Source organism: Miniopterus schreibersii (assembly GCF_964146895.1).
Source record: "Miniopterus schreibersii genome assembly, chromosome: 1".
Taxonomy (NCBI): domain Eukaryota; kingdom Metazoa; phylum Chordata; class Mammalia; order Chiroptera; family Miniopteridae; genus Miniopterus; species Miniopterus schreibersii.
Window position 1 is genome coordinate 154,706,921 of NC_138101.1, and position 25,540 is coordinate 154,732,460.

The window sequence follows — 25,540 nt, forward strand, 5'->3', positions numbered from 1 at the left end:
AAGGAATACCATTCTACCACAGCACACACCAACCACCAAAAAAACAATGGTTAGCGTTTTTTCTAAACATAAGAATGAACACTTGAAATTAGTCTTAATAAAAATCAGAAATCATTTCTTAAAGTACTATATTCAATAGATAAAATGAGGGAGGAGTTGATTTCTATTATCATACCATATGTTAAAATACAACATATCTGAACTCACTTTTGTTCCAGGAGGTAATCCTTCCAGCTGTTTAGGTTTTATAAATGTTCGATGATGCTGAGTCTTGTGATCCATTTTCTCTTTGCCTGTCAAAAATTGCAGTCTGCATTTTGTACAACGATGTATTCCTTTTTTCTATTTAGAAAACAGAAAAAAGGAAAAATTTCTACAACCACAAGTCCAGTGTCCTGAAACTGCTCTGATTTAACTTTAATGAAACCTAAATAATTTTTAAAATAGCATTTTATATCTCTCATCATAAATATTAGCAAAGTATTATTTCATTTTCTAAAACACACTTTGCATTAGTATTTGGGTTTCAAAAATGTCTGTTACTGTACAGAAGTTGAACATGAAAGTTTATCAATAGGTTTAATGAAAGTTCTCTCAATAGTGGTATGAAAGCTCTTTTAGTTATAATTTTAAAGTATTTAGACACAGGATACTATGAAAATGAGCCCAGAAAAATATAAATTCTTTCTCATTTTTGCTCTTTCCAGTTGGTTAAAGAAATTCAAATATCTAACCAGACATTGAAAGAAAGTTTTTATGGAAATGCTTATATAAAGCAGTGCTATCTAATAAAACTTTCTTCAATAATGAAAATGTTCTAGAGCTGCATTGCCCAATAAAGTAGCCACTAGCCACATGTAGTTTTACTGAACACCTGAAATGTGCCAAGTACATCTGAGGAACTGGATTTTTAATTTATTTAATTTTAATTTATTTAATCTTAAATAGTCACACATGATTAGTGGCTACTACACTGAACAGTGTGAAAATGGAGAGAGAGATAAATCAAAACTATATACTTACTGATTGAAATACCTTGACTGAGTCCCTCCTCAAAACCAATCCTGTCATTATGCTATAGATGGGAAACAGGACCCAAGAAACATCTAAATCATTTCCCCATAACTAGTTAGTAATATTGTCAGACTCCTGACCCAGTGTTCCTTTGTACTACATAATATTGACTACAATCTCTACCTATATGCTCTCATTAATTTAAAAATTCTATATGTATGTACATAAAATTATATATGTATATACATACATACAAACTTAGAATAAATACAAAAGAATGTTTTCTCTAAAGTTGCAATCTGCCAAATAAATCATTACCTTTTAAATATAATCAATCGTTTATAACATTCAAATAAGGTAACATACTGGGAAGTAACTAGCATAGTTACTGGTACACAGCAGGCATTTCATAAGTTCTTTACAAAGTTCAAAGCAATATATAAATATAATGTGTTTGTATTACTATTCTAGCTGCATCTTGAGAATATTTTAGAAGTGTGGTACATTGGATTATATAATACATACAGACACCTTAAAGAAATTCACTTATATTTGGCTCAAGGAAGAGGAAAAAGAAAAAACTTGGGCAATAAACAGATACCAAGACAACATCAGGAAGAAAGTTCTCCAGAATACAGTTCCCAGGAATCTTTTCTATATCTATAATCACTCCTTAGGTTACCTCATCCAGTTTCATGGCTTTAACACCATCTATCCAACTGCTTACTTGACATCACTATTTGATGTCTAATATACATCTCAAATCAACATGGACAAAACTTAATTCTGGATTTCCTCCCTATGCCCCTGGCCCCAAATTTGTTCTTCCCTCAGTCTTCCCCATATGACAGTATGTAAAAACTCCACCCTTGACCATTTATAAAACTCCATTCTTAAGACAAAAAAACTTGGTCACTCTCACACCCCATTAACAAAACCTGTTGGCTTCACCTTCAAAAACTTTCATAATCTTTCCATTTCTCATCACCTCCAACCACTGCTACCGTATCAGTCCAAGTTATTCACCTGGGCTACTATAATAGCCTCCTATCTTCTCCCTGTTATATTCTTTCCTCCCTATAGTCTATTCTCCCCATAGCTGCCAATGCAGTGATATTAAAACTTGGCAGACCTTTCAAGTGCTTATAATGCTCTGAGGGCTTTCTAAAGTCCTGATTCTGGTTGACAAGGCTCTACATGAACTGGCCTACATTCTATTGCTACAATCATATCTCCTACTATTCCTCTTAGTTTACTCTGCTCTAGCCACAACTGGCCTCTTTTGTTTTCTCTGAGTGCCCCAGATATATATTCACTTCACTGCCTACATAATGTTACCTCTCCCAGATTTCCATATGGTTTCCTCCTTTATTTCCTTCAAAGAGGCCTTTTGACCACTCTCTATACAAAACAGCAACCACTCCTCCAACACCTCCTCAATCCATGGCACTTCCTATCCTCTACATTTCCTTCCACAGTAACTATCACCAGCTAGCATGCATATACACTCAAATATAAACACACATATATTTATTATCTTTCTCCACTATAATACAAATTCCAGAAGGTACAAACTTTGTTTTGTTCATTGTTATAAAGTACCTAAAACAGCACTTGACACATAATAAGGCAACAAATAAATATTTGTTAAATGGATAGTGAGGCAGAAAACAAGAGAGTGGCAGAGAAAATGCGTATGAGCAGCAGGTACAATTTAATTAATTCAAAATGTCTGATGCTTCATTCAATGAACATTTGTCCAGAGTCCTGAGAGAGAATACATTAATCTATTATTCCCTTAGTTGGACACAAGTGTTGAACATCTCTCATGTGTGTGTATGCATTTCAATGTGCTAAGGCTGATAAAGATACAGTACATATTTTTAATAACATGATGTTCAGTCAACAAAAGAAATAGTGATCATTCCGAGGGTAGATAAATAATTGTTTATGCTGAACTTTTTGACAAGCATACTACATTGTTTGGGAGACTTGAGGGATTTAAGGTAATTCTGACTGTATGTATTTTCTGCCCTAATACAGTTAATACCAATGTGAAATCTGACTCTGTGGTAGAGCAACAAAAGGTTGGGCTCTGAAGTCAAATTTTAACTCTGTTTTTTATTAGGTAATGTGACATTGGGCAAGTTACTTTCTCTAAATCTTTGTTTCCTTATCTATAAGTCAGAAATAATAATATACATAGGGTGATTGTAAGGATCAAACAAAATAATGCATGTAAAACACCTGCTGCTGCCATAAACAATTGTATATCTTAACTGCCTATTGTTTTCATTCAAGATCTAATGAGTATAACACATCCAAAATCACTTTCACTATTCTTAGAAGTCATACAAACTGAGTTGTCAGCTCTAAAATCACCCAAGACTAATAATACAACCTCTTCAAGAAAAGTTACAACCAAAATCTTCAAAGACAATATAATGAGCCATAGAGTCAACAATTCTTACTGTCTAGTATCGCACTAATAATGTGTCATCTCAATTACAAGTTTATAATTCTGCTCAGCTAAGGTTTTCCAGTCTTTTGTAAATAATTATATAAATTTTAAAAACTCTGAAGGATGCCTGATTATCCTTCTTATTAACAGATTTTCCCCTCTCTACTGCTGGCTATCTACCTCCTAGGTACTTCAAACAAACAACAACAAAAAACTGGGAACCCAAGGCAAATTAAGACATAAAACTTAGAGTATAAAAACTGACTATAAATCACATAGCCCACATAGTGGGCCCACACATTTCTTTCATAAGTATCATTCTCCTCACATCTATATTTTACTCTAGAGCTTAGTAAAGCATATGGAAAAAATTGTGTGAAAAACCCCATAATGAAATAGAACTACTATCTTATATCTCATTTTCCCTTTCAAAATTAAAGGCCAAAATTAAAGATTAGACAGAGTTCCAAGAACAGGGTTTCCCAAATTCCGTTCCTCAAGAAAAGTTAATAGGTATTCTGCAAATAAAAGATTCTGTGGCCAAATAAGTTTGGGGAAAAATACATACTTATATCCCTTACTTGGAAATTTATAATGTTTTAGCATATTAAAAGCTCTGAAAAGTCCTGTTTTAAAAAACAGAAAAAACTGTTTTATTTTATAAATTTGGGCATTTACCAAATTTATTTACCAATAACAATGTGGGGGGAAACAACTATTAACACCTGATGGAACATTGTTAAGGAAACCTAGAACAGAAAAATCTTGACAGAGCTTCTCAAGGATGGATAGCATCCCAGTCACAACATAGGTAATTCCAAATTCATCTGGAAATTCTACTTTTACAATCTTTCCCAATTAAAAACCACAAGTAAATTTTTTTATGATTACCTAATGACTGAAATGGAAAGCAAACTGAGCAACCAATAGTGAATAAATTGGCATTCCAATTTAATCAATAATAAAAAATGTAATAGGCTGATTAATGAGGTGCTAAAACTTGGTTACATGATCAGATTCAGTTACATGTTCACCCATTAACTTCGGGGTTTGGCAAAGGCACTAGTGCTCTTTCAAACACTAAAGAACAGATTCAGCATTGCATCAAAATTTTCAGCCCAAAGGATGGTTTAATTGCTTCAGGAAAAGAACCAGTAAGCAAAAAATCAGAATTCAAGAGAAGGGTATAAGCACTAATGCTGGGTCCCAAAAATTACATAGCAGAACTGGCAGAAGTCATGAACAAAACAAGTTATGACCTAAACATAGTTCTTTGGCAGTGTTCATATATCCAGTATAAACGTCATTACTGTTTCCTTTATCACTGGCAGCTATAAAAGACAACTCCTGGTCAATGATGACAACATGTCTTCTCATAATAAGGGGGCTAGAATGTAGAAACAAAGTAGTAAGAGAAAGAGGAAAATAAGATTATGAGTTCCCCCTCTTTTCTTTCTTAGTTCAAATTCATCTTTTCCCATGCTCCTGTTATCTACCTTCAAAATTCCATAGCCACTCTTAGACCCTGAAATATCTGATGTTTTGGATATTCCACTCATCTTCCCTTTTTTCCTTCAATCCTTAAGTTTCCTATTTCTAGCTACCTTTCAGAATTTTCAATTATGAGCCACAACACCACCAGAAACGAAGCAAGGTAAAGTAGAAGTTTCATAAGTTAATTCAACACAAACTGCAAATTAACAGTGTCATTTGGAACAATATCACTTCCCTTGTAGAACAAATATAACCGTGTTTCTAAGTCATAATCTATCTTTTCGCTAAAACAACATGAACTATGAACGGGTAATCTCACCTGATGCTTCATATAATGATGCATATAGGGTGTCGCAATTTTAATAACTTTGAGGCAAAATGGACATAGCAAGTTCTTAGTGTTTTCATGGGATGCTCTGAAATGAGTTTCTACATCAGAAAATGATGACGATCTATAATTGCAAACCTACAAATAAAAAGAATGTTTAGCTTAAAGTGAAAATTTATATAATACACAATTACCAAGTAACAATAAATCATTTATTTATAAAAACATTATGTACAACTAATTCAGCTGTGATGCCTACACAACCAAGAATCCCATTAATGCAAGCACTAGAAGATAATCTCTGAGACAGAAAAGTTATCTTTCAAAGTTTAGGAATATTTCCCAAAATATAACTAGAGTCCCTTCTTTTCATTAGATGTTTTTATCTATTACCTCCTATCCTGACTTGAATTTTCAAGCTCTGACACCTCTTGTCCTATAAAGTTTTTTCTGCTACGTAAATCAGCATCTTCCGTTAGATTATAAATTGCCCCCAGTCTGTGGCAATGGCAATGGCAATTTATTTTTATCTTGCTTTCCTATTCCTTCAAATTCTGGAAAAATACTAGGCCCAGAGCATTTTGTAGTACCCTCTGTATCTAAAATCATTTCTTATTTCCCTTGTATACCTATATTCTTCCCTATATGGTAAGATAAGTCCATATGTTTATCTTTTCCCCACAGGGCTTTTCTTTGTCCAGTACAGGAATGAGTCAACAATGGTTTGTGGGACAATTCCAACTCTCTACTGACCCCATATACAATACATGGAATTATGTCACAGGGCTTTCTACTAATAAGTTATTTACAGGAGGGATTTTAATTTTAATAACAAATTTTATCTAAATGGTTAGAAAAATAAAAGAATGTATTTCATGACAAAAGAAAATTATATGAAATTAGAATTTCAGTGTCCATAAATAATGCTTCATTGAAACACAGACACATTCATTCATTTACTTATTGTCTATGGCTGCCTTTGTGCTATAATGGCAGAGTTGATTAGTTGCAACAGAGACCGTATGACACTTAAAGCCTGAACATTTATTATCTTCCCCTTTATAGAAAATACTTGCTGACTTCTGGCCTAATAGGTTTAAATCTTATAACCAAAACAACAGAAACCAAACCAAACAAACACTAAGTACACAATAAAAAATGTGTATACCTGGCAAATATATGGCATTTCACCGGGTTTATGATTGTCCTTCATATGTTGTAAAAGAATATGCTCTGTTTCAAATGATAATTCACAGATTTTGCAAATGGCTAAAAGTGTGGGGGGGAAGACATTACATCATTTCAAGATATATATATATGTATACACACGCGCAAACACATATCAAATCATCATGTTGTACATCTGAAACTAATCTAATGTTATGTCAATTATACTTCAAAACATCTTTTTAATTTTTGTAATAAAGTATCCTCGTGAGGCAAAGATATATATATATATATATATATATACACACACACACACAATTATTTTATGCATCTAATAACAATAATAATAGCAGAATTGGTGGTGGTGGTGAACAGTCAGTTATACAGTTAACTATGTTCTAAGCACTTTACTTATATTACCTCACTTAATGCTCATAACAACATATGAAGTAGGTATTTCTATTATCCCCATTATTTAAAATATTAAGAGTAACTTGCCTGAAATCACACCGCTGTATTAAGAGGAAGATCTGGGACTGGAACCCAAGTGGTCTAGCTCTAAAATCTATGATTTTTAACTACCATGGTAGTTACTTTTCTCATTCAAGTTTAATAATGGGCATTGATATCATATTTTAAAATTAGGATCTGAAGCTCCTAATTTAGCCCCCCCACATATAACGCTCAGGTTATTTACCTTAATTACTTACAAGAGTGACTATAATTTTTGTAACTAATTTTATTTAAAATTTATATTCGTTGAAATGTAACGTTTTCCATTTTACCCTCAAATTCCAAAGTCTTTTTCTTATTCTTATTCTAACAAGCTTAAGGTTTTCTCAGAATTAATACTGACAAAAATCAATATATTCAATACTTAAATGTAACTTACTAGAAAATTCATGGGGGGTGTGTGTGCTTTCAATGTGACACTGCAGTTGAAATGGTGTGGGAAACTGACGGTAGCAGTGCTGGCAGGTGGTGTGGTTTTCCCAGCTTTCACTGCTCTGCTTCTCAAGTTCCAAATGGTGTTTCATGTGGTTCATAAACCTATAAATGATTGTCAACAGGTGCAAAATTCAGATTTAAAAACAAAAGTCTCACAAATAAGCATCTGAATCTTAGAATATAGATATATCACTCAAAATAAAATCTCGAAAGCCTTAAATTCCTCTAGAAAAGTTGCACTTTAGTCACTTTCATTAAGTGACTAAATAAACATCTTTTTATCTTTGTTTTAAAAATCCATTAATGTAATTAACCTGAAATATCACTAATTTGCTCTAACTTAATTTCAGATTATCAAAATGTTTTCTTAAGGTGAAACAGCAGGCTTCTTTTCCATACATGAAACACTATTTACATTTTTCAATAAAATACTGAAAGGAAGGAAACCCACCACCAAAAACAGCTAGAGTCATGAGAGTAATCTTTTAAGGCTGTGAAGATATACAATAGATTCCATTGCTTAAAAGACAAATTACTGGTATTTTTACTTGTGTCTTCGTTTCTAAATGCATGTAGTAGCAATTTTAATGCCTACAATTACAAGAACCTTTTGTTTTATTTAATGATACTGGTTTACTGTTAGCACAGACTGTTCGTTTTAACTTGCAGACTGTGCCCTTTGTAGGCAAAGTCCATTTTTCAGTTTTACATTCTGCTATTTCAGCTTCCCTAAAAGGCTTCTTATGAGCAGGAACTATGACCTTCAACAGCAGAGAGTGCAATATAAAAGGGAATACCCATTTAAAAGAGCTTACTAAAGCTTTTTGCTGTAGTTGAAAGTAAAGTTATTCAATCAAAATAGCAATTTTTAGACTGGGGAAACTATTAACAATTATTCACTTTGAGTCCGGAAAAGAAGTAATCTTAAAACAAAGTGATGATGTCATCAATCTGGATAGCAAGCATCATGAAGGCAGTAACATTTACCATAACACACCCACAGCACTACTTCTCTCTAGACTAGGCTAAGACATACCTCAAAACACCTTTTTGCCCTCCTTTGGTTTTAATACAGCTCTATGAACATCTACAGAAAATCCTAGTCTTGGCTAAGTACACAGAGAGAAAAGAGAGCCATTAAAATTTCAGCTCACAACTTTCAGCAATGAAAGTGTATCTATATAAAATAATCTCTTTAACTAGCAAGCTTTCTCTGAATTATTATATGAGCCCCCATCAGGAGCTCATACTACTTAAAACAACATATGGAAATGAGGGAAACAAAAAAATCCAAACTTCTTGCAAGGATGTTCACAGAATAAAATAAACCTAAGCGTTTTTGGTGACAATGTAGGGGGGGAAAATACCATACCACACAATATGTTCATAGGGCAGAGAGGAGGAACCTATATCTATCAGTTTCTCACCATTCTCTACAAACATCAATTTGCTTTCCATTTTTTTACTATTAAGGTAAAATACTATTTAACATATGTAACTTCTTTTATTACCATGTGTTTCAGTAAGGTTACATTTACTAAACAATCAGTATTTCAAAAAATGCTCAATTCCTGGATGTTATCAAATGTCGTTGCTTAAAATGTCTATATATTCTGATATTCTAGAAATATGTAACTAGCCTTCTGAAACAATAAAAAAGAAATACTTTAAATGGGATAATCTTAAAGGAAAAGCCAAAAAACTGTTGCTCAAATAACTTCCAACATAAGATACACAATATTTTGGTACAACAAGGAACTAAGTCAGTGAACCATATTTCTATGCAATTTACTATATTTACTAACATAACTTTTCTGGTGTACTTTACTATTAAAATGGTAAGAATAGGGAAACATGTAACCTAGTTCTAGTGTAATATTGTTTCAGTGTTATATCACAAAGTACAGTATCTCTTCTGTTAAAAAGCTAGGACCGTTATCTATCGATGGCTGTTAAAGTTTAATGAAACGAGATAAATGTGAAAAGTCATATGAATAATATATGTGAAAGAATTTTGAAAATTAAAACACTACCATAAACAAAGCATTAATAATTGCTATAGAAGTATAGCACAGTGTATTTCAGGATTTTTCTGTTTCTTTTTGAAACCAAGAGGAACTGACAGAAAAATAAAATAGACACTGGGTCCAAAAGTAACCTACTGATGCCTAAGAATGCTAATTATAAATAATAGTTATCAAGGGTAAAGATAAAAAGGCATATTTATATATGTTTGTGTATACACACACAGCCTCACCTAAGGGAAGTACACTAATGTTTACAACTTACTTTGAAATGCATACACAAAAAAATAGTTTGAAGGAAGGATGAATAGATATTTGTTAAATGTTAATGATAGAATCAAGGTGATAAGTATACAGGTGTCCACTGTAAAATTGTAAAAACGTTGCTGAATGTTTAAAAATATTTTATAATAAAATTATGGAAAAACCACCTTACCTAATATACATGTAAAGCTATATAACCAATGAAAAATATTGATCAATATATCTTGTTACTTTGCTCTTGTTACTAACTCATTTATAGTATGACAGCTACTAATTTGCCATGTAACACAAAGATTACAAAGTATAAGTTCCTAAATTTTAAAGCATACATGTATAAAATCTTCAAAATTCCACTGAAAATTAAATCTCTACTTTTTAAAGGGGTTAAATTTTAAAATAAAGCAGATATTCTTCCTAGAACTGCTACTTTTTTAAAGAAGGTCACTTTTTCTGCAAGGTAAATGTTCTAAAAATTATAAACATCAACTGAAAAATTTGAGTATTAAATAAAATTCATACGGAGAAGGCAAATTGGGCAAAACATAAAGAAGTGGTTCTGCCTGGCTGGCATGGCTCAGTTGTTGAGGGTCAACCTATGAACCACAAGGTCACAGTTCAATTGCCAGTCAGGGCACGCACCTGGGTTGCGGGCTCAATGCCCAGTAGGCGGCACACGGGAGGCAACTGATCAATGATGCTCTCTCATCACTGATGTTTCTCTCTCTCCCTCTCCCGCTGTCTAAAATCAATAAAAAAATTTTTAAAAAAGGTTCTTATAAAGAATAAAATTCAAAAGCAACTAAAAATAAAAATTATCTCATAAAAATTCCTAGATCACAGATAACATAGGAGAAAAAAGTTAATTTTGCTTTATTTGAAATAATATTCATCCTTTCTTAAGTTATTTTAAAGAAAAACAAGTAACTCCAGGAGTCAACTCTAAAATAAGAAAGGACAAAAGCTTTTCAACAGCTTTTGTTCTTAGTAGAAAGTGTTAAAAATCTAAAATGGCACAGAAAAATATAAGATGAACATAAAATTTTTACCTGCAGCATTCCAATTTTCAAATAGAAATAAAAATAAGTATTTACATACCTAATATTATTTTTAAGAATTTTCAAGCAACTGAAGCATTTAAAGGTTGTATGAGTCTTCTGTTCTTCCTGGGCATCTCCTTCATGCTTTCCATAATAAAAGTCATTAACTAACATGATCAATTTTCCTTTCTCTGAATCAATAGTCTTATTTTTATTTTCTGTACTTGAAAATTCTGTTTTAGCCAGTCCCAAAAAGTTATTTATCATGTCTGGACAACAGTACTGAAAGAGAAAAAAATAGAAGCCTTATTTATCCTTTAAAAAAAACAGATACCAAAAAAATTTTCTGTGTTTACATTTAAGGCCAGATCATGTAAAACTATGCTTGGTAATATAGCTGGAAAAATATTCACCAAAAGTTCGTGGTGCATATACATAGTCTAAAAAAATTCAAACAATAAACATCTATGACCTTAAACAAAAAAAGAAAAACCTTTAAGTCAGGACTTGCCTAAAAGTGTTTTCCTTGCAATTTACCGTTTCAGATGTATTTTTTAAGTAATAATTTAAATACTGAAATTAACTAAACTAAAAATCATTCACTCCATGTCATGTCAAGATATAGAAAGGAAAATGTATATGTTAATTACCAAGTGACACAGTAAATTTCATAATATCTGGTTGGAACTGGACATTGAGCACAGCTAACCTGCAATTCCTCATACTCAAGGTGCTATATATAAAATGTATGCGGAGAAAAGAAAGAAGCATCAATTATGTCTTGAAAACTTAGTTACATCTTGAAACCTAGAATGATTAAATATTTGATGGGGAAATTTAGTTCCTCATGAGTAAAACAAGATGTTACATAAACTGGTTTTAATGTGGAACACTTTCATACATGAGCTTTTCCCCCCAACAAAATGTAACTAATTCATTTACATAATTTTTAAGTGTAGAATTTCTTTACGGCAGAGTTTCTCAGAGGAAGACCTGCATTAGAAAAACCAGAAGTGCTAGTCAAAATGCTAATTCCTGGGCCTACTTCAGACCAATAAACCACACTATCAAGAGGTAGACCCCAGAAATCTTTATTTTTTAACAGCCATGCAGGTAATTCTTTTATAACATAAACCAACTGACTTAAACACTTCCTAAATGCGTTATTTAGTAAATCAGTAGTTACATCAGAGAGTTTGAAAATCTAAAAGCAGCTCTATTCCATTTCTAAGACAACAACATTCACTTCCTCTCCTGTCACAATGAAATGTTAAATCATCAGTAAACATTCTGCATCACATGAGAAGCTGGGCCTCTGATCCAAAACAGACCTATAGCATTTCCTTCAATTGCACTTATTTTGTTCACTTGTCAATTTTAAATCCTATAAAAGAAACCTCTGGCCCCCCCAAAAAGCCCATGAAATCTAAAATACATCGGAAAAAGAGGGGGGAAATAATGAATAAAATAGACCTAAAATGGGGGATAAAATTTACATTTAAGAGTTAGGTTGCACCATAAACTAAATCAGGGTAGATACATTAGTTCTCTAATACAATATGATCCTCTGCAGTCCACTACTAAGAATAAATACAACTGAAATGAAACCACAACAAAAAGAGGAAAATGAAAAAGGCTTTTCTGTATTTTCTAGATTCTTCTTGAGACACATAATATTTAAGAGCTCAAACTTAAGAAAGTCAAATTATTTCTAAGGAGACTTTTGCCAGGCTAAGTTTCTTCTTAAAAGTACTGTTTTGACTTTAGGTATAAATGGAGAAAAAGGTGGTTCAGAGTAAATCTACCAGCACCATCAGAAAAACCATTCAAAATGTATGTCTTACTACAAATGATATTATCAGTAGCATCAGTTTGACGAACTCTTCACCTTATCTAGTTTTACTAGAGAGGATCTCAAACAATGAGAAAAAATTACAATGCATAAAAATGATGTAATACAGGATAGTCTTCCCAATTAGAAATGTGGAAAATCTTATATACTCAAACATTAAATCTGGCTTTCAGACTGTAAAAGTTATTCTGAGTCATATTTGATACTTGATCCTTTTCTGAAATCTAAACAATAATCTAGTAATCTATAGAAGAGTGTGAAAGGTTTACATTCTTTAAAAATGTCTAGTTTGGTACATCTATAAAAGTTAAATTTACCCTAAATACCCATAAATTATGATATGTATAATAGATGATCGATTGCTTGCTGGTTTGGGGGTTTTTTTACAGAAAAGATAGAATCGGATTTTTAAAATAAAAATACATTCACAGTATCTTTTAAACAAGGTTTCATATTCCTATAAAATAGCTAAATTGATAAACTACTGACAACTAAGAATGGACAAGATGAATTGAAATAGGTTAAAGGATTAATAACTGAGAGGACAGCAAAATATCCTAAACAAAATATTCAAAAGGGAAGGCAGCAACTGAATAAATGAGAACTAGTTTTAGATTTAAGGTTTTATAGGACAGGGTAAGTTATGGATGGCATGCCTGACCTATAGTCCAGGATCAACTGGTCATCTTGATAAAGCCCTAGCCCTTCAATATTACCCCTGGTTTATCCCTTCTTTTCCTGGGTTAGACATTCTGCAACATTAAAAACTTTATTGCCATATTCTACAATCTGACAAGTAGCAGACACTATCTAAACATCATTCTCATTTTCATTCCTCCCAGTTGATAGACCATGTTCTGTTGCTTTGTTAGTACCAAACAATTTAGGTAAGATTTTCAGAGCAAAGAAGGTGGACACCATTTTTAAATAGTAAAATAGAACTTCCCCATATGATCATCCTACATAAGTCAACATTTTCCCCTTCTCCTTCTGGGATTCACCCAAAAGCCACAACAACCAAATTCTAAAAATTGTATTTTCATTGAAACTAAGCAGCAGATAAAATCCAGACTCCACAATATATGAAAGCAATACTCAAAGCAGCCAAGTTCAGACAGAAAACATGGAGTTTGAAGTAGATCAGAGCAGTCAAAAGAGCCCAATAGTGACAGATCTTAGAAAGCCTCAGCAAAAATATACATTCTAAAGGTGAAAAACACATACTGAAGTACAAAGCTATATCCTTTGTTTGCAAAAATGGGTATAGAAGCTGGCACAAGAAGGATGGCAGAAGTCCCCCAGGCCTCATTTGGTACAGAGAAGTAAAACAGGCAATGCTACATATAAAATCAAACACACAAGTCACACTTTCAGGAAGCCTTTTATCCAGCAAAGAGTAGTACGCTGAGATTATCCTGGTAACCTATGCTTTCCAAAAGGAGCCCTGCACAAAACAGCTAGCCCAAGAAGTCTAATTTGTTCAATGATAGGAACTTATAGCTAAACAAAAATATCTTAAGATACAAAGGAGGAAAATGTAAATTTCTGACAAAAAAACTACAGAGCAGATGCTACCAGGCTAACATTTTTGCCTCAATTTGTAAAAAAAAAATAAAGCAATTATGTCTATTTGGAAGATCACAGGGGCAAGAGGAGATGGCAAGGCAAAAAGAAGATATAAAAAAGTGGCAAAATTGAGGGGGGAAATCAACTTAGAGAGATAGAGACAAATTAGAATGGAATATAGTGGTGAATACACACTGGAAAATAAAATAAAATAAATGACACAGGCTAGTAATAAGAAAAGCATATAATTTTTTTTTTAAAGAAAGAGTTAAAACTATTAGAAAGAAAATGACAAATATGCAAGACCAAAAACATCAAACAAATATACTGGACTACACCCCCTGCCAAACAAAAGCAAAAGATTATGTAATAAATATTTAAAAATACAAATCAAGAAAACTGCACTAAAATAAAGGAAGACACCAGTACACAAGTTGAAAGAACATGTCTTTTGACATGTTGAAGACTGACACAAAATTCCCAGCACTAAGTCAGGTTAATATAAAACTATCAGTCTTCCAAAATAATAAATCTTGTGAACAGCAAGGCCAAAACGTCAAATCACTTATGAAGGGCAAAATAATTCAGGCTTATCCCGGATTTCTCAACAGCAACATTCAATGTTGTAAAACTGGAGCACACCACCAAGATCTTCAGATTGGGATCCAACTTACTTTATATCTGACCAAACTTTTATAAGAATGGACTACAGTGAACACGAAAGAACTCAAAGAATGCTGTTCCCAGGAACTTCTCCAGGAAATTACTAGAGAATAAACTTCAGCCAAACAAGAAATAACCAAAGAAACCATGACAAAAAAACTGAGGATGAACACTAAAGGATTCAGACAAATGTGGAAATAAGGTTAAGAAAATCAAATGCAAATGTAACATACCCTGACAACAGAAAAATGATACATCCAACAAATAAAAACTGGGAGGAGGTAAAAGGACAGTGAATATGAGGTTGAGATAGTTCAGAGACTGTCACATACATGCTAGCAGCACATTAAGGAATGTTATTTAGAGCTATCAAATAAAGTAGTATAAGTATGAGCATTTTTAATAGTACAAAGGTAGACTCTCAGGTAAAATCAGGTAGGAGAGGAGATGTAAGGATAATCCAACAGGTTAAGAATAAAAAATTTAATGCTACTTTAAACAATTTTAATAGTAGAGAATGGCCAAAGGATAGAAGACTACTGGAATTATATTAATGTTAAAATTATGAGGATAAACAAGAGAACAAAAACAAAACTTCCCTAAAAATCCAAACTACATATATTTATACAAAGCGACCACATAGTGAAGAGACTTTTTCAAAAAACAGGATAACAAAAAAATTGTGACAGAACCAAGACCAAATAAATCTATCATATCAAAAAGTATGTTTAATAAATAAATGTAACTCAACTACTAAAACAAAAAAGATTTTTATATAGGATCACAAAGGAAACAACAAACCTGCTGAAGCAAGATATACTTAAAACAGTGATTCAGAAGTTTTGAAAATAAAAGGATAAACAAAGAATGTATGTATCAGCAAATGGAAACCATAAGGAAATAAGAATTGTAAACCTAAAAAGGCATTAAACATTATGACAAAAAAAAGACATTTTATAAACATGCTGAAGGATGCATTTACAACACAGTTATGAGTTAGATTTTATTGCAAACAGCAGCAACAATCTTAAAATGGAAGTATACAATATAGCAAAGAAAATACTGGTAATTAAAGATGTAGACTGAGATATTGTGCTTCTCAATCCATGACAGATCAAGCAGGAAAAAATAAATGAAGATATAAAAATATAAGTAATGTAATTAATAAGCTAGATCTGATTGATAATATAAAATTCCATACCCCTAAAAAAAATACAGTATACCTACTTTTAAGTTTCCATGTAACATTAAATTGCCCATACACTTTTCAAAATGGAAAAAGTTACTTGTGAGAACTTGGGCTTCATTTACTAGCTATAAAAAAATGAGAGAAAAATGCCTATCTCAAAGACTTTTCTAAGAATTAAATAAAATAATGTATTTAAAGCTTAGTAGTCTCAGATTATTCTTATTACTGTAGAATATTTGACTTATGTTTTATATATTCTTCATTTAAAAAACATTTCTGTGGTACAGCAAAAACCATTTACAATCTAAAAATTATTTTTTCAAAATGAAAATTATTTATTTTAAATATTTATTTTTATTTTTTATTTATTGATTTTAGAGAAAGAGGAAGGGAGGGGGGAGAGAGAGAGAGAAACATTGATTTGTTGGTTCCACCTACTTACCCAATCATTGGTTGATTCTTATATGTGCCCTAACTGGGGATTGAACCCACAACCTTGGCATATGGGGATGATGCTCTAGCCAACTGAGCTACCCACTCAGGGAAATTCAAAATGGAAATTATTATAATACTAAAACTTTAACTGATATATAAAATGCATAAGCTAGAAGGTAAAAACTCTACATACTTTTAAACCTCCCTGTCCTAAGGTAACTATGATATAAACACACAATAAATTATCATATTAGAGTCAACTTAGTTCAATATATCTTAGAGACCTTCTGATATCATTATCTATTATAGAAATTCATCTTTTAAAAAATGCTGCATAAGGTTCTATTATATGAATATTGTATGAAGTTTTTATTGTTTCTAATATAGTAATCACAAATTATGTTATAATACATTTTGGAAGTAAAGCTACATTTTGGAAAACAATTGCCAGTTTCCCCAGGTACAGAATATGTATAATATGGTACAACTTGTATAGGTACATAAGAGACGGGTAAGATTTTTCATTTGTATGCCTTTGTAAACTGTTATAGTTTTAATCATATGACTATTATCTACTCAAATAATTAAATAAAGATAACAAAAGAATTTAACCCTTCTATTTTTATCCCATCCAAATTGCAAAATATTAAAAAATCAGGTATCTCATCAAAACGTAACATAGATAGGAAAACTGAAAGCACTTGTACAGGTTAATTCTCATATAAGAACAAAGCACAATGTACAGTTATCAGGGACTACTCTAGGAGCTGGAATTACTGACAGTCAAAATATAGTGTTGAACATGAATAGACTGTATTTATAATTCTAAAAATGTTACCTTTTTTCTACATTTTTAATAAAATGTTAAATTTCAAAAAAAATTGTCAATCTCTGAAATAGTGAGCAAGAACTTTTCCTTAGTTATTTCTCCGGCAACTGCATCCTTCTCTTTCCTTTTCTTCATATGATCTACACTGCCTTTTTTTTTTTCCTTTTACCCCTTCCTGACATTTATACTGGGCGTGTAAAGAGAATATAGGCTATCTTTACAGAGAGCAGAATGCTATATCTAGTAAAATATTTTAAGTGTTATCTAAACCTCGTGTTTCATTTGTACTTTGAAAATTTCTTAAAATCTAATTTTAAGAGCTTCCTATACAATAAAAAGCTCAAATTATTTTGTAACAATTACACAAACAATATTCTGGACTGAGTTTAAACAATTATTTCATATGAAATGCTCCACCACTTGGGTTTTATGTTTGAGTGTTGAAAACTAAACGTAAAACTCTTGATTTTCATAGTGCATTGTGACATGTACATGTTAGCACAGAAAAAAATAACTGATGAAACTGTTAAGTTATATAAAATGTTATAACAAAATGCCTGTTTTTTAAAGTTTGAAGCAAGACATAATCTAGCAAATAAAATAATTTGATTAATGCATTATTTCCATTTAAGTTAGAATACAATAAGCTTACATTAAAATGTATATGAACTTAATTTTTAAAATTTAATGATTCAGAAGGAATTTTAAAATCTATAAAGATAATCATTATGAATATAAATTGTTACCGGTTATATGGAAATATCAACCTGAGATTTCTTATCTAAAATAGCTGAACCATTATTTACTATAAATCAGTATTTTAGGGATTTGCAAATCTTTTTAAAACCAAATTTTGAAAAAGTTGTACCTTCATGTGATTTTTCAAAGGATCCAAAAGATTGAAATGAATATTGCACTTTGGACAAGCTCTTGGAAAAGGTGTTCCATTTTTAGATTGATTTGATGAGTTATTTGTACCTAAAATAAATTCAAAAGATATGATTCAAGATTTAGCACTTTTAAACATTAAATACCCACTAGTAGTTTGTAAATTTACTTCAATTTCTAAATTATATGTATACATTTCTTTTTCATATGCGACATTTCATATTTACCTTTTGATGACATAGCCTGGGGAGATGTCACTGAAAGAGATTTAGCTGAAGGAAATACAGCTGAGGAATTTGCTCCAGAAACACCTTCACTGGGCTTAGGCTTTTTTGGATTAACACTGTTTACTTCAGAAGTAGAAGGACGTTTGGATAAAAACGAACTTTCGTTAACACCTACAATAATTTAAACAGTGGGGGGGGGAAATTTAAACACTTTAGAATATTGCTTACAACTAAGTAAAAATACTTTGAAGCTGAATTAAAGGTGTTATCATATTACAAATGACAATAAATGATAAAGATTGATGTGATTAAGTCAGGGGATATAGAAAAATTGTGCAAACATCTATTTTGGATTATATATACTCATATAATTCATAAAATAATCTTTCTACACAAGAAAATACTAAATATGGCTCTGAATAAACACATAAACAGCTACAATGAAAAAAGTCAAACCAAAACATCCCCAGCAAAAAAAAAAAAAAATTAAAGCACAGAGAATACTCTGAACTAAGTTCCTACAAATGAATTACCTTTAGATGGTTAAGAACATTAACGTTTGTTAAAAAATATAAATATATATTTATTCTAAAAATTTAGAGACCCTTGCCTGGGCCAGTTTGGCTCACTGGTCCATGCACCGAAAGGTCTCAGGTTTGATTCCTGGTCAAGAGCACGTACCTGGGCTGCAGGTTTGATCCCCCCGCTCCAGTCAGGGTGCGTGCAGGAGGCAACCAATTGATGTGTGTCTCTCTCACATTGATGTCCGTGCCCCCCCCACACAGTTCCCTTCCACTCTCTCTAAAAAGCAATGGGGGCAAAAATACCCTCCGGTGAGGATTAACAAAAAGAACAACAACAACAATTTAGAGCGCCTTTATAAGCTTTTTATTTAACAACTTAAAAGGTTTAATGGAAAGTTATTCTTTTCCCAACTAACAAAGAAGTGGTCTATTCATGGTCTTAGGTTACATTATCCATTTATTCTCATGTACAAAGTGGAAACAACTAATCTTGAATGATAATAACTCATTCATTCATCTATACAAAAGGGATTAGAATGGAAGGAGTTAGGTTTTCAAATTATGTTTCCAGAGCCTCAGGGGCTCCTCTTAGGGACTACTGGACATGTCTGACAGAGAAGCTGTCCTTTTATATTTTCTTAGACCATTGCACAAAATTTTGTTTGTACAAGGATTTCATTTCTAAAGAGTTTCTAGTTTACAAACCATTGCCTTATATCTAAAAGGTATTAGTCTTATTCAGATCATTAACAAGAGAAATGGGGATATTTAGGCTGTAACTAGGCAGGCAAGAGTTCTTTCTGAAAGTGACACACAACTGTACTTGGTAATAAGAATTTGAAACCTGAACATCATATTTTAATGCTCCCACCTGTACACTAAAAGTAGAATTCATAAAGTAAATATATTAGGAATATTCTAGTCTTGCTCCCATAAGACTGTCAACTGATTTCTCAATAGAAATTTTGTAGGCCAGAAGAGAGTGGCAAGAAATACTCAAAGTGAGAAAAAGCAAAGACCTACAACCAAGATTACTTCTACCCAGCAAAGCTATCATTTAGAATCGAAACACAGATAAAGAGCTTCCGGGATTAAAAAAAAAATAAAGGTGAAGGAGTTCATCACCACCAAACCAGTACTATATGAAATGTTTAAGGGTCTTCTTTAAGAAAAAGAGGAAAAAAAAAATGATAAAAATATGAACAATAAAATGGCAATACATACATATCCATCAACTGACTCTAAAAAACACAAAATAAACAAACAAGCAGAACAGAAAGACTCATAGATACAGAGAACATTTTGACAGTAGCCAGATGGGAGTAGCATTGGGGTGAAGGGTGAAAAAGGTAAAGGGATTAAAAAGTACAAATTGGTTATCAGAGAATAGTCATAGGGATGGATGTAAAGTACAGCATAAGGAATATAGTCAATAATATTCTAATAACTATGCATGGTTTCAGATGGGTGCCAGATTAATTGGGATGATCACTTAGGAAGTTAGGTAATGTCTAATCACTGGGGTATACACCTGAAACTAATAATAATATAAGTCAACTATAATAGGGAAGGAAAAAAAATTTTTTAATGGAAAAAAAAGCCCTGGCCCATGTCCTCAGTGGTTAGAGCATCAGCCTGATCACCAAAAGGTTGTGGGTTTGATTCCCAGCTGAGAGCACGTATCTGGGTTGCAGGTTCAACCCCAGGCCCTGGTGGGGGCCCACACAGGAGGCAACCAATTGGTGTCTCTCTCTCATATCAATGTTTCTCTCTCTCTCTCTGTCCCTCCCTCCTTCTCTCCCCCCCCCCACCTCCCTCTCTCCTTCTATCCCACTCTCCCTAAAAAAAAACCAATGCAAAAAATATCTTCAGGTGAGGAGTAACAAAATTAAAAATAAACAAATAAAGTGGGGGAAAAAATATTCCAGGTTTTTAAGTCAAACAGCGTAAGTTCAAATTCAGGCTCTGTCACTGACTAGCTAAGTATTCTTGGCTTATTTCATTAACTTCTCTGAGCCTCAGTTTCCTCTTTTGTTATTATACCTTGTTTTACAAAGTTGTTTTAAGATACAAAACGATAGTGAATTTAAAGCACCCAACACAACATCTATCACACAGAAAGCATTCAATAATAAATGATAGACATAATCAATACTTTAAAAATATTTTATATCTTAACGTACTTTAGAAGAAAAAAATTCTAATAGATTCACCTGTCAGCTTTTTAATAAGGGAAACATGTCAGAAAAATAAGCCATTATATTAGTTGGCTTCTCTGTTTCATCCTTTGTGATAACATAAGAATGGTTTCTTCCCCCCATCTTCAAAGCACATGATTACTGATGGCTATACTACAGGGACTTCGGAAAGGTTTTTGTGTAATCACAGTAGCATTCTTGTAAAATGCTCAGGTTACTTGAAAAGCCAATGAGTACTGGTATATTTGGATTAAATATCTGACTATATAACAGGCTGGACAATAGAAATAAACTGTTTTATAAAATACCTCTGCATTTTAAGTTTTAAATTCTGTTTAACTTATTTATCTGTTATGTGTGGTTTATGTTGTTTCCTACATTGAACAGCCCTTTCTCTACTAGTAAAAATCCTATTCTCATTCAAGATCGAGCTCAAATCTGATCTCCAGCATTTGACAGTGGTCAGTTAATCATGCTACTGAACACATAGCACATTATCATTCATAACAACTATTTGTTGTCAAATCCTTTAAAGCTCATAATGCATTTTCACATTTTATCTTATCTGGCCTTCAAAAAGCTCCGACTAAAATAGAGCAAGAATTAAAAATATATCTTCAAATGGCTGATTCCAGGTCTAGAGAATGAATGCATTAAATAAGAAAAATAAAAACTCAATTTTAATAATGTGACAAAACTGAAGTAAAAAGACTTGATAAAGACTCAAAAATGGTTAAAATAACATTTCTAAATTATCCTACTTACTGCTCAGGCTGAAGTCTTTATCTCTGCAGTAGGAAACTAAAAGAGTAGGAACCACTGTCCTTACTCCAAGAAGTTTCAAGAATTCAGACCTTTCCTATGAATAAAGTCCATGTGTTCTGTAAAACTAGACTTAAGACAACTATTTTTTTCTCCTTGTTTCTTTTGATTCCTACCTATTTTTAAATTTTTTTTATTGATTGATTTTGGAGAGAGAGGAAGGGAGATGGAGGGAGGGAGGGAAGGAAGGAGGAAGAGGAAGGGGACGGGGACGGGGGGGGGGGGGGGGGGGGAGGGAGGGAGGGAGGGAGGGAGGGAAGGCGGGAGGAAGAGAGAGAAAGGGGAGGGGGAGAGGGAGAGAGAGGTTGACTTGCTGTTCCACTTACTCATGCATTCATTGGTTGATTCTTGTATGTGCCCTGACTGAGTGTCAAACCTGAAACCTTGGCATATTGGGACAACGCTCTAACCAACAGAGTACCTGGCCAGGGCTGGTTCCTTCCTATTTTAAAAACTAGATTTTTACAAGTGTCACAAATAAGTGATACCAAAAGAAGTGCATATTAACTAAGTATTATCTAAATAGAAAAACATTTTAGGCACTAATATTACTATTAAAAGACAGGTAGGTTTGGTAAATTCTCTACATTGATTTGTTAGAAAACAATAAAAATAGTCCCAAAAACTTTTGTGTATCTGTTTAGTCAAATATTTGAAATATTTTGAAATTGCTAATATACAAAGCATAACTCCCTTGATTACAGGTAATTTTCAATTAGATAACATTTTTTCATAGCAAACTTTTTTATTGTAGGTTAATGAAGAGGTTTGTTATTAATATACAATCAAAGAACTTTAACTCTTCTTCAACAGGGAAATTTCATTACTCCTTGAAAGGGCATTTAGTGAGTACTGACTACATACAAATTTATTATAATCACTCTATAATAGCACTCTGTAATCATATTTAACTATCATATGTAAATCATTAAACGAATAGAAAGACACTAAGCTAATTAAGAAATCCACCATAATCATATGCTTTTTCACACTTGTCATCATAGAAGCTAATTAATACTTCTTTTAACAGAATAGTATTCAGGTCATCAGAGGACTTCTCTAACTTATGGAAATTGTTTACAGATTTTTGAGCCCATGTTTAGTGCAAGTGAGAACAATCTCAAAGTCAATTAGCCTACTTAATTAATAGAAAGAAATAAAACATTCTATCATTAAATAAGATTTAAAATTACCCAAGAAAGGCATTCAAGATTAGCAGCATTCCACTTTACTATATAAAACATAACATGAAGACAAGGACTTCAAATCAGAAATTAAATTCCATATACATATTCACCAAATTTCTTTTTAAAGTTTGAAAACCAACCTGCTATAGAAAGTGTTGGTCCCCCTTGATAATGTGATAATCCTGTATCCTGGGTCAAGTCAAACAGTAACTCTGTAGAATTACTAGATGCAACTCGTGATGAGTTTGTTATGTAACCCTGTTAAAATATTTCAAAGGAAGAGTATTACACTTATTCAACAGAGTAATACTTATTTTGTTTCATAAACTTTTATAAAAGTAAATTTAGCTGCATGCAATGTTATAAGAATAATCTTTGATGACTCAATTACTAATAACTTACAAAACACAAAGGTAATTTTTACTATCTGCCAAAATTATCATCAAATAAACCTGAAAGCAAACTTAGAGCTGGCTTATTCCTGACTAGTTAATTAAAATGGGGGGCAAGTTCTAATATAACTTTTTCAAGGTGAAAGAAACATATAAACCCATTTAAAATGAGTAAGATTACTATCCTTTATAAAGCTACTAAAAATTCAGTATTTCTATCAAAAAGAAAATCATAGAACTTAGCAAAATATTTGGCTAAATGTAAGAAAAATAAATACAAATTTTAAAACTTCTATACCTCTATAAACCCCACAGACAAAATATCAGGGCAAACAAACAGGGAATCAATCTGCTATATTATGCATCAGGGTTAGGTATGATTATATCACATGGTACAAGTTTTAGAATCATCTTTATTGGAAAAATGTATAAGCCAAGGGTCAGGAAGAGAAAGAATAGGTCCCCCACTCTCCCTACCATCCCACAGAAAGCCATGCTGGGCCAGAGAATCTCCCATCTCATAGGGCAGATAGGAAAGCTGCCTGATAGGTAAGGTGAACAAATAAGAAAGTCAGGTAGACAGAGTTTATCTAAGAAGCTGTTTATAGGAATGATCTCAGCCAGCTGAAGGCCTTAGGGCTCAAGGGAAGTTTCAGCCCTTCATCAGGATGGTCCCAGCTAGCAGAACGACCTCAAGAAGAGTAAAAAGTATGAGATGAATCATGTGGTCAAGTATAGGCAGTATAAATTTACATTAAAACACATATGTTTAGTATAAATAATTATGAAAAATGTGATCTATATAATTTAGGGATATATACTTCAATACTATTATATATTAAATACACTGATACACACAAAATATATTTTGTGCTATTTATAAAAGATCATCAATGAGGAAAGTAAGCTCTCAGTGACTTCTGGGTCATTCTATACATCATAATATGTAACATGCAAAAGCTTTAAGATTAACAATGCTTAAAAATCAAAAGGGAGAAGTCACTTTAAGAGAAGAATGGGTAAAGGACATCAACTGAGACACTTCAAAAGCAAAATACAAATGACCAATACATAATAAAAAACTTTTTTCCAACTTACTTGTCAAAGAAATGCAAATAAAGGCAATGGCAATTTTAAACTACTGAACTGGCATTGTTTTAAAGTTGATAATATCTAAAACAAAAAGTATCAAGTTCATGAAAGACAGAGTCAGTAACTGCAGAAAAACATGAGGAGACTAAGAAGAAATAACTAACTGCAATAATGACCTGTGATCCTGGGAATGAAAAATGACAATAATGGAAAAACTGGTAAAATTCAAATAAGGTCTGTAGTTAGTTCATGTTAGCTACCTGATTATGATAAGTGAGATGTCAGCATTAGGGTAAACTAGGTTAGGGGTATAGAGAACTTTTATTTTTTAATGGAACTCTTTGTATTATTTGCCCTGTAAGTCCAATATTCATTTGAAATCAACTTAACATTTAAAAATTTAAAAGTAATGATAACATTCATTATTGGCAAAGTAAAGGTTATGTTGTGGTACAACTTTCCTGTGTGAAAATTCTGGCAGTAGCTACCAAAGGCTTTGTATAAATAAATTCAGAACCTTTGGTACAACTATCCCACTTTAAAAATTTATGGTAAGAAAATAAAAATGTTTAATGGAGAATTTTTAATAGCAAAAATATTAAAATCTACATGTCCAACAATGGAAGAAGAGAAAGAGATGGGCCTTCCTTACCACAGCCTCTACAAATTGCAGATGTTACTAAATAAATGGCGGCTGTTGTTTAAAAAATAAGTTATGAAAATAGGTATTGAAGTAACCCAAACCTTTCCTAGTGCCTTGAGGCCTAACAGAATATACGTGCATTTGAGCCTTAACATACAGTATTAAAAAAAAAAATCAATAATGCCATAGTCATATGACTTAATTGTAACCAAGCACAATCCCACTTCAAGATAAATATTTTCTCCAAATATTTGTTCTTCAAAAAAATGGAAAATATTCATTTGCATTTTCTAAAA

At 32.3% G+C, this 25,540-nt stretch overlaps 1 protein-coding gene across 5 annotated transcripts in view; it reads right to left on the bottom strand.

Moving 5' to 3' along the window:
• Positions 1 to 25,540, bottom strand: part of ZNF280D (zinc finger protein 280D) — a 102,034-nt gene that overhangs the window by 46,805 nt on the left and 29,689 nt on the right. For all 5 annotated transcript variants that reach the window (XM_081132302.1, XM_081132303.1, XM_081132305.1 and 2 more), the window contains exons 5-12: positions 23,258 to 23,375; positions 18,387 to 18,557; positions 18,140 to 18,249; positions 10,796 to 11,019; positions 7,357 to 7,514; positions 6,466 to 6,566; positions 5,289 to 5,435; positions 208 to 342 (exon numbers count right to left, since the gene is read on the bottom strand). In XM_081132302.1, the coding sequence (XP_080988428.1) occupies positions 208 to 342; positions 5,289 to 5,435; positions 6,466 to 6,566; positions 7,357 to 7,514; positions 10,796 to 11,019; positions 18,140 to 18,249; positions 18,387 to 18,557; positions 23,258 to 23,375 (1,164 nt within the window). The remainder of the gene's footprint in view (positions 1 to 207; positions 343 to 5,288; positions 5,436 to 6,465; positions 6,567 to 7,356; positions 7,515 to 10,795; positions 11,020 to 18,139; positions 18,250 to 18,386; positions 18,558 to 23,257; positions 23,376 to 25,540) is intronic.